The sequence below is a fragment of the Pelophylax lessonae genome, assembly GCF_965119305.1.
Source record: "Pelophylax lessonae genome assembly, chromosome: 9".
NCBI classification, from domain to species: domain Eukaryota; kingdom Metazoa; phylum Chordata; class Amphibia; order Anura; family Ranidae; genus Pelophylax; species Pelophylax lessonae.
Genome location: NC_138776.1, coordinates 134,626,327 through 134,639,151, shown reverse-complemented (window position 1 = coordinate 134,639,151; position 12,825 = coordinate 134,626,327). Strand labels below are relative to the sequence as shown.

At 42.6% G+C, this 12,825-nt stretch overlaps 1 protein-coding gene across 2 annotated transcripts in view; it reads left to right on the top strand.

Annotated features, from left to right (window-relative positions):
• Positions 1-12,825, top strand: part of HERC4 (HECT and RLD domain containing E3 ubiquitin protein ligase 4) — a 95,578-nt gene that overhangs the window by 52,141 nt on the left and 30,612 nt on the right. The window contains exons 15-18 of one of the 2 annotated variants that reach the window (XM_082267656.1): positions 1,979-2,098; positions 10,648-10,671; positions 11,312-11,410; positions 12,540-12,707. In XM_082267656.1, the coding sequence (XP_082123782.1) occupies positions 1,979-2,098; positions 10,648-10,671; positions 11,312-11,410; positions 12,540-12,707 (411 nt within the window). The remainder of the gene's footprint in view (positions 1-1,978; positions 2,099-10,647; positions 10,672-11,311; positions 11,411-12,539; positions 12,708-12,825) is intronic. The other variant, XM_082267657.1, reaches the window with a different exon arrangement.

The following is a 12,825-nucleotide window of genomic DNA, read 5'->3' as shown; positions in this document are numbered from 1 at the left end:
TCTTCATGCGGCACCAAGTAGGGAAAGAGAGAACAAGGCAGGCATATACAGGGAGAAAAGAACCATCTTCATGAGACACCAACCAGAAGAAAAAGGAAACAAAGCAGGCATATATAGCTATCCACCCAACCAAAGGGGGGAGAGAGAGAGGGCAGAAACAAGCATAGATAGGCTAAAACCGAGCCATAGTCCAATCCCCAAAAAAGGGGGGCCCCTAAGCAGCAATGTTCCCAGTCCCCACATACCTACTGTTAGTACGCACGGCCGAACCAGGACGCCTCCACCGCCGTCTGCGGGCGGAGGCCGAAGCACCGTGGCCCGACGCACCCTCCTCCTAAAGTAGGCCGGGCTCCACCGGAAGTGATCAAAGCCACTTCCGGTGCGAACGCGGAATGATGGACAGGTGCGCCGCACGTGGCGTAATCACGCACCGTGCGCCGCCATCGTCACCGGCCGACGGCCGGCCCGGAAGTGGAGGGTCACGTGGACACCACACTAACCTGGCTTTGCGCCCGAACATCCCACCGCTAGAGGGACCACCCGCTGTCACTCCATGAAGGACGAGATGGTGGTCTGTGCCAGCCATAACATAAAATCCCCCAGCACTCACCAACACCCTGCCCCAATTAAAGCAACCCAGGGGAGGTGTATGTCCCCAGGATATTCTATAGACAAAAAACAAATACTTGTAATAGGCAAATGAATAAAGTCACATAAATGCGCCCTACACAATTACAAGGGCAAAAAACAAAAAAAACCTAAATAATTATAATAATCATCAAGAAAAATGGTTAAGATACCATAGGTATTAGCAAAGCAACGTGTTCAGGAAATTAAGGGTATGAGCCCCACATAGGCCCCTAGTGATTAGAGTGGCCCTGAAAGAGATTTAGAAAAAGTCAAAATACTCAACAAGGGGGATATATGCGGGCAATTGTGGGGGGGACAAACCATATTTCATATAGAGGGTGCGTGAACATAGGAGTAACTCCTCAATCACAGATCAAGTAAGGAAAGGTTGATAAGAGATGGAAGAATTAAGTCCTGGGGGCTGAGTTGCTCGCAGGTCATAGATCCATCTCGCCTCACATTGGAGGACCTTCTGATCAATGTTTCCCCCCCGAGCATTCGGTTTAATAACCTCCAGTACCGAGAATTTTATTACCTCTGGGTTGAAATTATGATATACCCCCACATGTTTGCATATGGGGGTATGGACCAATCCCACATCCAAATAGTATAGGTGGTCTCCAATGCGGGAAGACAAAGGACGTTTCGTCTTCCCGATGTAGAAGGAGCCACATATACAAAAAGCAATATAAACGACAGCTTCTGTCTCACAGTTTGCAAACCCCCTCAGTCTATGCTCTGATCCATTGGGGAGCCTACATGTGGGTCCCTCCAGGATCCATGGACACACGTCACAATGCCCACAGGGATAGGTACCCCACAGACGGTGGTCCCCTATTCCCCGCGTTTCATCATAGTGACTGTGGACCATGGAATCTCTCAGTGATCTCGACCTTCTATAAACTATCTCAGGGTAATGCCGCACATATTTCGAAACAGTCCTGTCTTCCGTCAGGAAGTGCCAGTTCTGTGAAATAATGGATCTTATAGCCGTGTGATGACTGTGGTAATTAGTAACTAACTTAGTTGTTCCTTCCCTGGTAATCTTTTTCCCCTTGTTGAAGTTAAAAATCAGTTTGCCTCTAGATTTTAATTTAGCCTTGTTGTATGCCTTACGCAGGACATTTTTGCTGTAACCTCTCGCCTTTAACCTGGCCCTCAATGCTTTGGCCTCCACTTCGAAGTCTGCCTCCATAGCGCAACTGCCTAATGTAAATGTAACCTCCAGTCTGCATAATCGCATCTCTTGCCCCAGGATCCTCTGCACTGAAGGCTCTCACCTTTCATGCCCAAAGGATACCATTATTATTCCAAATATTAATAGCGTATTATCATCTGTTATCTTCAGGTAAATGAGAAGTCATCACAGATCATCCCATATGACAAGTTCTACATCCATGAAATACAAGACTTTGTTGATATTAGGAATGATTATGTAAATTGGATCCAGCAACGGGCGCTTGGTGTGGTAAGTACGATGCCTCTTGTTTTATTGTAGATTACTTCTCTTCTGCTTTTTATTAGACAATTGCTCTTATCTGTGAATATTTGAAGTATAGGCCTTCTTAGTCTCCTGCTTTCCTGACATTTGCAAGACATTTGGTGATAATTTAATGCCAAGACCCTAATTTATTGGTGTTTTTTATGGCAAAGTAAGAACCTCCTGGTTGGCTGCTGTGACGAGCTACAGTTGTCTCAGATGAAGGCCTACTCTGCTTTTTTGGGTCTTAAGAAATTTCTTTACAGCTTCTTATAAAAACTGACTCTGTTATTTTAAAAAAAGTAAAACTCAAAACTTGAAATAAAACCATACTTGTGATCAACAAAATAATTATGATGATGACCGTGAAAAGCTGGGATATCGCATATTAAATCAAAAAACAAGTGTAGCACTAATCTAACAAAAGCATAAATATTGAGATGCTTAGGTAATGACTAAAAAAGTGCAAGATTCATTCTGAAACCCAATGGTTTTTATGCGTGACCCAAAACTAAAAAAACATAAGGTGAAAACCACATCAATTCGTTTAGGGGATTAACAGAAAAAATTATACAACATAAGTCCATACACGAAAGTCCCCCAAGTTAAAATGTGAAACACTGTAACACCAGAATCTTCAACAGTTCTCTTACTCGCACTCCACATCACCGCATACTCACATAAAACCGTAGTAGCAGCACTATATAGGAAACCCAATTTCGGGGGACATGGTGATGCGCTTCCAGGTGAGGTATGATGTCACAGCATACCGCTTCACCCTGCGCAGGGAGCCCCCGATTTACTTGGTGACAAAACACGTAGAACAGAGCGGTACCCTGTGATGTAATTGTGCAACCGGAAGTGCATCACTGTGTCCCCAAAGTGGAGTTTTCTTTGCAAGGCAGTTACTATGGTTTTATGTGAGTGTTAATCATTCATTTTATAATAAAGTACATTTTCAGATTCACACTATTGTGAGCATTTGGTTCTTCTTTTCTGCTTCTTATTATATATATACCGGACTTGATGAGACCTGTTACGTAGTAAGGAGGATTCAAGCTGTAGAGTTTTTATGCATCACTCATAAAAACCATTAAGGTTCAGGATTCCATTTTTTTTTTTTTAGTCCTTCCCTAAGCATCTTTTTATGGTTTTGTTGGATTAGTGCCTATACTTGTTTTTTGTTTGAAAAAAAAAATGCTGCCTGAAAGAATAGCGTGAGATTGCCAAAAAATACTAATGAGGGTTTTTTTGGGTGGTGTGGAGTAGGGTTTGATACCGTGCCGGGTCTTCACTGCGATGCATCACCCTGGTTGGGTGTTTAGTCCCACCCCAGTATGTTCGCCATGACAGCAGATTACTGTAAGATGGACTTTGGCTTTGCTGTCTGGATTGTCTTCATATATTGCTAAGGAGGCTACCGCATGCTAAGATATTTTCTCTTTCATTCATCGACGGACACAGCGCTCAGTAAATCATAACTACTGGGTTATATCGCCTCCACCAGGAGTAGGACTAGGCAGAACAAAAAAGACCTGGTTACACCCATGGGCCGTCCTCTGCTAGGTATATAACCCCCCTCCTTGCTCTAGGTAATCAGTTTTAATCTGTCTAGTCAGGAGTAAGGACCTAGGCTCCTGGCTGGGATCTCTGATCCTAGCAATTTTTTCTCCTTTCTTACATCTTTTTTGTTTCTTCTCTCATGAGATCTACAATCAACTGCCGGGCTTGGCGACGGGCTGGATAATCTAGATCCTGTGGTTTCCCCCATGGTCGCAGCAGCAAATGAAAAACCGCTGGTAGACGCACTTATCACTGCAGTGCGTGAGGCTTTAAAAATATAGGATGTGGCTGATGTAGCCACAGAGGTGGCTGTGTCGTTTGGAATGCACAAGTCGTATCGTACCCCAAAGGCGTTTCCTTATGTGCCTTATTTGACAGGTTTTTCCTGTAAGGAATGGAAACAACCAAAATTACCCTTTGTGGTCCCCAAACGTTTTGCTGTTCGTTACCCATTTAAGGAGTCACTTTAAAAAAAGTGGACTAGTCCACCAGTGGTGGACTCTCCTGTTTCTAGGTTGAATAAATCAACCATGATCCCAGTAGAGGAATCACCGTCCTTTAAGGACCCGACTGACAAAGCGGAGGCTGTGGCACGCAGCATGTTTACTATGGCTGATTTAGCATTGCAGGCCAGTCTTTGCCTCAGCCCTGGTGTCTCAGATTCTATTCGAGTGGGCCAAGCTTTTGCGCCAGGGCCTCGGGGGTGAGCAGGTCCCCGCTGCTTATGTTGATTTAGCGATGCGTTTATTTGTGATGCATCTTTGGATACAGTTCCTGTGCTGTCCAAACTTTCTGTTTCAGCTGTGGTGATTAGGCGCATGCAGTGGCTTAAGAATTGGTCTGCAGAGCAAGCATCTAAGAAAACTCATTGATCTGCTCTTTTTAAGGGGATCGCTTATTTGGAACTACCCTGGATGACATCATTAAGGGTGTCACCGGGGGGGGGGGGTGGAGAGTACCTTCCTGCCACTGTTAAGGAAAGGGAAGGAGCCTTGCCACAGGTGGGGGCCCTCCTTCTCAGCCCATAGAATTATTTTGTGCTTCTGGGACAGAGAATAAGGGAAATACTGTAGGTCTTTAAAATCTTTCCCAGGAGGTTCCAAGCAACCTTGTTCTGGTAAGCCTAGAGCTAGCTTCTCGGAACAGCAGACAAGACTCCTTCAGCGTGAAGGTCTGCCCTCACCCATTACTGGGGTGGGGGGACAAAGCTTGTCATTTTCAGGTTTTTTAGGTCCTGAGTCTCCTTGTCCGGATTTAATTCCTGCAAAGGTTCAGGTGATGTCTGAACTACTTAAGGTCCCCCTGATCCCTGTCCAGGGAATTGATTTACCTAGGTCTGATTCTATTTCTGACCAGGGTGGTCCTCCTCTACACAAACTTCAGGGACCAAAGGCCGTGATTCATCGGCTTCTGTCACACAGAATGTTCTCTCTCCCATTTTGCATACAGGTTCTGAGTCTGGTGGTATCCACCTTCAAGACAGTTCTGTTTGCACAGTCTTACATGCAGCTACTTTAGCAGGTTCGGCTCCACCGAAGGATACCGAAGTTTGTGACGAGGTGATGGAGTCCTCTGACTGGTGCCGCAGGCATCCAAGAGCCACGGTAAGAACTGGAGAACTGAAGGCTAAGGCTTCTTCCAGACTTACTGCGAGGAATCAAGAGTGAGGATCTCACAATCAATCTGGTGGCTGTAAACGTCCCTTGGGGGCTTCCTTTCAGAGAAGACCAGTTGTCCCAAGGGCTGATCTACCATCCTGCTTTACAGTCGCAGGTTTTAATGGCTTAACTATTGAAAGCCAGGTACTGAGGGATAGAGGTCTGTCTGAATAAATGATTCCTACTATGGTAAAGGTGAGGAAGTCCTCTTCCAGCAAGATATACCATCATACATGGAAAGCAGACATTTCTTGGTGTGAGTTGATTGGCGCTCATCCTCAATCCTTTTCTGTGGCTCAGATCTTAACCTTTCTTCAACAGGGCATTGATCAGAAGTTGGCCTTGAGTACCATCAAGGGCCAGGTGTCTGCCCTGGTAATCTTCTTTCAGCGACCCCCTAGCTACGCACTCTTTAGTTCATACCTTCATACAGGGGGTTCGACATGTGGCTCCACCTGTACGGTCTCTTTTGCCACCATGGGATTTAAATTCAGTTCTTTCAGTTCTCCAGAAACCTGCATTTGAGAATATTCGGGAGATTCCCTTGCCTATGTTATCCCAGAAGGTGACATTCTTGGTGGGTATTACCTTGGCCCGCAGGGTATTGGAATTGGCGGCATTATCCTGTCGCAGTCCCTATTTAGTGGTCCATAGGGATAAAGTGGTTCTTTGTCCCTGTCCTTCATTCCTGCTCAAAGTTGTGTCTGACTTCCATTTGAATGAGGACATTGTGTTGCCTTCCTTGTGTCCCAAGCCGGCTCATCCCAAGGCATTTGCTTTGCATACCTTGGATGTGGTTACATAGTTACATAGTTACATAGTTAGTAAGGTTGAAAAAAGACATCAGTCCATCCAGTTCAACCTGTGATGCGTGTGTGTGTTTGCTTTTAACCGTACATTGTATACCCCTGTATGTTGTGGTCTTTAAGGTGTCCATCTACTAGTTTTTTGAAACTATCGATGCTCCCTGCTGATACGACTGCTTGTGGAAGAGAATTCCACATCCTTACTGCTCTTACAGTGAAGAACCCCTTACGCACTTTAAGGTTAAACCGCCTTTCCTCTAGTTTTAGTGAGTGGCCACGTGTCTTAATGTATCTCCTTTCTCTGAATAGTTTGTTCCTTATGCTCGGGTCACCAGTACAGTATTTGTACATTGATATCATATCCCCCCTCAATCGTCTTTTCTCCAGAGAGAAAAGGTTCAGTGCTTGTAGTCTTTCCTCATAGCTGATGTCCTCCATTCCCCTAATTATTTTTGTTGCCCTTCTCTGGACTTTCTCTAATTCCAGCACATCCTTCCTGAGGACCGGTGCCCAGAACTGGACAGCATACTCCAGATGTGGCCGGACCAGAGTCTTGTAGAGTGGGAGAATAATCTCTTTATTTCTGGAGTGAATCCCCTTTTTTATACATCCCAGTATTCTGTTGGCTTTGCTTGCGGCGGCTTGGCATTGCATGCCACTGCCAAGCTTGTTGTCTACCAGTACCCCCAAGTCCTTTTCCATCCTAGACTCACCCAGAGGTTCCCCCCCAGTGAGTAGCTTGCTTTCTGGTTTCTGGCCCCCAAGTGCATTACTTTACATTTTTCAACATTAAACCTCATCTGCCATGTAATTGCCCACCCCGTTATTTTGTTCAGGTCTGCTTGCAAGGTTTCCACATCCTGCATAGAAGATATTGGCATGCCTAGTTTAGTATCATCTGCAAATACTGAGATTGTACTCGATATCCCCTCCTCTTGATCGTTTATGAACAAATTAAACAGGATTGGTCCCAGGACAGAACCCTGGGGGACCCCACTTTCCACACCCGCCCAATCCGAGTACTCCCCATTAATCACCACCCTCTGTACTCTCCCCTGGAGCCAGTTCTCTATCCAGGTACTCACCTTATGGTCCATACCTACCTTCCTTAGTTTGTACAGTAATCGTTTGTGGGGAACGGTGTCAAAGGCCTTTGCAAAGTCCAGATACACCACATCCACAGGCTTACCTTTATCTAGGTGGCTGCTCACTTCATCGTAGAAGGTTAATAGATTGGTTTGGCAAGAACGATTTTTCATGAATCCATGCTGATTACTACTTATAATACCGTTTTTATTACTAAAGTCTTGTATGTGGTCCCTTAACATCCCCTCCAAAATTTTGCAGACTACAGATGTTAGGCTGACCGGCCTATAGTTACCCGGGATATATCTCGGCCCCTTCTTAAATATTGGTACCACGTTGGCTTTTTTCCAATCAGCTGGCACCATACCCGTCTGTAAACTTTTCTTAAAGATCAAGAATAATGGTCTGGCAATCACCTGGCTGAGCTCATTAAGAACCCTCGGGTGCAAGCCATCCAGTCCCGGGGATTTATTTATGTTAAGTTTCTCTAGTTTAGCTCTAAGTCTATCTTCTGTTAACCATGGCGGCACTTCCTGAGGTGTATTATCGGCCTTACAAGCTGGGTTCGTGTAGCCCCCCGATTCTTTTGTGAAGACTGAAGAGAAGAAATTATTTAACACTTCCGCCTTTTCTCTGTCCTCAGTGGCCATATTTCCTTTATCATCTTTTATGGGGCCAATGTGTTCTGGCCTCGCTTTCTTACTGTTTATATACTTAAAGAACTTCTTGGGGTTCTTTTTACTCTCCTCCGCTATATGTCTCTCGTGTTCTATTTTAGCCGCCCTGATTTCATCTTTACATTTCTTATTACACTCTTTGTAATGCTTAAATGCTGCCAATGACCCCTCAGTCTTGTATTTTTTGAAGGCCTTTTCTTTAGCACTAATATACATTTTTATGTTGGAGTTTAGCCATCCAGGGTTTATTTTTGCTCTTTTAAATTTATTTCCCTTTGGAATGCACTGGCCAATCCCCCTGTTTAGTATGCTCTTGAAGCACTCCCATTTTTCCTCCGTGTTCTTTGTTTCCAGGGTTCTATCCCAATTGATATTTTCTAGCAGCAAGCGCAGTTTAGGGAAATTGGCTCTTTTGAAATTCAGTGTCCTTATATTACCCCTCTGCTTCCTATTACTGTAATTAATACTGAAACTTATTGACCTATGGTCACTGTTTCCTAAGTTGTCCCGTATTTCTATATCCGTGATCAGGTCTGTATCGTATGGTTCATGCGATTTGGGTGTATCTGGCAGCTACTGAGTCCTTTTGAAGGTCAGACTTGCTTTTTTATGGTTATGGATGGACCAAGAAAAGAGCTGGTCACTTCTTTGGCTACCATCTCCAGATGGATCAGACAGACGGTCACTCAGGCCTATTTGATTAAAGGTCAGGTTCCACCTTTCCCTGTCACGGCACATTCTACTCGGGCGCGGAGTGCTTCTTGGGCTTTCCGTCACAAGGCATCAATATCGCAAGTTTGCATGGTGGCCACTTGGTCGTCGGTGCATACCTTTACAAGATTCTATAAGGTAGATTCTTTGGCATCTGCAGATGAATCTTTTGGCTGCAAAGTTTTGCAGGCTGCTGTTTTAAAAGGGGGTGTTCCCGCTTGAGGGATGTTTTTCTTTAAACTTTTATTTCTCAGACGGGGCTCCTGTGTCCTGGTTAAGGGCTCTTATGTTTAGCCTTGGGTTATTTTCCTTTTGGCACTGCATTTTGGACGTCCCAGTAGATATGATTTATGGAGCGCTGTGACCGTCGAACGAAAGAGAAATGGGATTTTTGTACTTGCCGTAAAATCCATTTCTCTGAGTTCATCGACGGACACAGCACCCACCCCTCTATGGAGTTCTGATACTTCTAATACTGCTTGATATTAAACTGATTACCTAGAGCAGAGAGGGGGGTTATATACCAAGCTGAGGATGGCCCATGGGCGTAGCCGGGTGTTTTTTGTTCTGCCTAGTCCTACTCCTGGAGGAGGCAATATAACCCAGTAGTTATGATTTACAAAAATTCCCATTATTACTATACATGCAGTCTGGCTGCATTACTATAGAAAAAATGTGAGGGTTTTGTTTATCATACTATATGACAATGCCTTGCTAAAGTCCATAGAGCTGGATAAGAGTCTAGCACCAGGAAACCTTCAAAGTAACAAATGATGTAATAATTTGTCACTACATGTGTAGTAGTGTATATATATATATATATATATATATATATATATATATATATATATATATATATATATATATATATATATATATATAGAGTATGTGTGTGTGTGTGTGTGTGTGTGTGTGTATATATATATATATATATATATATATATATATATATATAAATACATACACACAGTAAAACCTTGGATTGAAAGTACCTTGGTTTGAGAGCGTTTTGCAAGACAAGCAAAATTTTTTTTTTTATAAATTTTGACTTGATAAACAAGCGATGTCTTGATATAGACAAGTAGCGTCATGTCACAACTATAGTATAAGTTATCTAGTTATAGAAGTATAACTAGAGTATAAAAGAGAAGAGAGGTGCCTCTAAGTGTAGCAATATGGTTACATTTAAGTACAGTACAACATTTAGCAACTCACATGATTGATGAATAAAACAGGCACATCTAAGTATGCAGGCATCAAGGGTAAAGCTGTCCACATAGACTATCTTCTGCACCGCCATCGATGTCATCCCTTCCCCACTGCGCTCCACAAGTGCTTCAACCCTCGCGTTCAGATCGCTCTACTGCAGTGTAGTCTTCCCGATAATGATTGCAGACTGACGGTGGTGAGAGATGGAGGTGAGGAGGATGGTCTATGTGGACATCTTTACCCCGGATGCCTGCATACTTAGATGTGCCTGTTTTAATCATGAACCACATGAGTTGCTAAATGTTGTACCTTCATTAAATGTAACCATATTGCTACACTTAGAGGCGCCTCTCTTCTCTTTTATACTCTGTAGCTCCTGCTGGATTTTGCTTCCAATCCCCTTGTGGAGGCTGCCATTTGTGGAATAACATTTTATAGTTACACAACCTATCACATTGCTATAATCTTTTTATATGGACTACAAACTGAAGTATTTATGAATAAATGGTTGTGGAACGAATCATCTGAGTTCCCATTATTTCTTATGGGGAAATTGGGTTTGATATAAGACTGCTTTGGATTACAAGCATGTTTACGGAACAAATTATGCTCACAATCCAAGGTTTTACTATATCAAATATATATAATGTGTGTGTGTGTGTATATATATATATATATATATATACACACACATATATAGGGGTGCACTAAATTGTAGGTCCTCAGATTTAGTTGTTCTATTTAAATTAACTGTGGCTAGTGTGCATGCAAATTGCATTGCGAATTTGGGTACTAACGTGTACTTTCCACCTACTGCATTTTCTCAGGACGTAAACCAGGAATTACCAGAGGTAAGAATAGGCTTTTTTTCTTCTTTATGTCCCCTGCCATAACCATTCCTCCTCCTCCCAGCATCCGTTGCACCAGGAACGGATTACATGCTAGCATTGTACTACCCTCTGTCAGCTGCATCACATCTATACCTTGAAGTTGGGCTGGGGGTGGGTGTTATTGGATTCTATACAAAAGTTTGAGCATATGGTATTTTGTGTGCAAAAAGGACAATGCTACCAAAACCTCAGAATTATGGTCTAAAAATTGCATCCTTCATTTCCACTGTCCCTAATATGTTGTGCCTTTGTTGTGCAGGATTAATAATCAGCTACATTTTTTTGTTTCTCAGTAAAATAGGACATTTTTATCTCCTCATGACACCACTACCTGTTTTAATCTATTAAGAATTGTATTATATTCATTATTTAGGAGTTTGTTTTTCCAGTACAAATTTGATACCTTAAATGGCTACATACAGTATGTCTGTATGCATTGTCCAGAAAGGAGATTTCAGAATTAAGCATTTTGATACTGTGCTGAGCAGTTATAGTATTAAAAAAAAAAAATTCTGTATGTTAATTTTTTCCATTTATACAGTATATACTTGGAGAGACAACTTCATTGCAACTGTACTCTGTTTTCCCTCTTGTTTTACAGGGGCCAGATGGTTCTCTCACTATTTGCACATATCCTTTTGTGTTTGATGCACAAGCCAAGACGACTCTGCTGCAGACTGATGCCTTCATACAAATGCAGGTAGAGTATTACAGCTGAAAAGAGAAATGTGGTACCTGTAACCACTAATTCGCTTATGTTCATGCTAGTGAATAAAAGTGAATCTGGTTGCATAAAACTTGGAATTTGAGACATTTACTTGAAGACCAGTTAGTTAAAGTGGTTTTAACCCTCGGACATGAAATTTGTAAAAAACACAAATTTCTACTTGCCTCTCTTTAAAGCACCAAGTGCCATTTCTCTCTGCTGTCTCGTTCCTCTGCTATCTGCATTAGTCTCTCCTGACAAGTTTTCCTGACTCCAAGAGTTAAAAAGGTGACAGAGGAGAAACCTCTAGCAAACAGCCTGTGATTGACAACCTCACCTCTGTTGCTGTGTGAAGGGGTATGTGTCCCTTCCCTCCAATCAGCTCTCAGAGCTCTTGTACAGTGTGTAGCGGCGGCTCTCTGCCCCCTACTTTGCGAGTCAGAGAAAAATCTATTTCATCTCAAGGATGTACAGGACAAATGGCTGCAAATAAACAGGTGCAGCTTATGTAGGAGGATTTTTTCACCTCTGTGTATTGGCTGAGGATAGTCATTGCACTGGATATAGGTAAGGATTTACAACTGCTTTAATACAGCTGGGCTGGTTAAATTTCCATCCTCAATTGTGTTTTATTACAAAGAAAATGGTTGGAATTTACTATACTTATGTTGATAAAGTAGAATGATAAACCTCTGCTGCAGAGTTTAATTGTCCCACACATACCTTTTGAGCCTGCCTACCTACCTAATGCTGATTCCTGTTATGGTGTGGTAACGATGTGCACGGCTCCTGCACTCAGATGAGATTTCCTCTCTCATGTAGATTTTGCCAGCTTGTACTACAGTGTAATGAAAAAAAATTGCAGGGACGTGGCTATCAGTTCTGTTACTGCTGATTCACAAGCATGAAATATTATAAAATATATGAAAATGACAACATAATGTTACCTGTTACCAGCAGAATATTCATATGAAAAAGTCCAGGACTAACAGTAAAATCAATGCTGGAACTGGGCTAGCTGACAAGTACAAATGTTCTTGGTATCCCTAGATAGTACATATTGAGGTGTGGGCTGTAGTTCAAAGAAAGCAAAGTCTAACCATTTCCCTTCGTGTCTTCTTAGATGGCTGTTGACCAAGCCCACAGACAGAATTTTTCATCCATGTTTCTTCCAGTGGTTGAGTCAGTGGACCCATGCCTTATTTTAATAGTACGCAGAGACAATATAGTGGGAGATGCTATGGAGGTGTTAAGAAAAACAAAGAATATTGATTACAAGAAGCCACTGAAGGTAAAGTTGGAAGCAATAACTTTTTATTTGTGAAAAAAAAAAAAGATTATAAACCAGTGTGGCGCTTGCTCTGATTGACAACTATAACCATTAAGTTAATCCTATACACCTAATACCA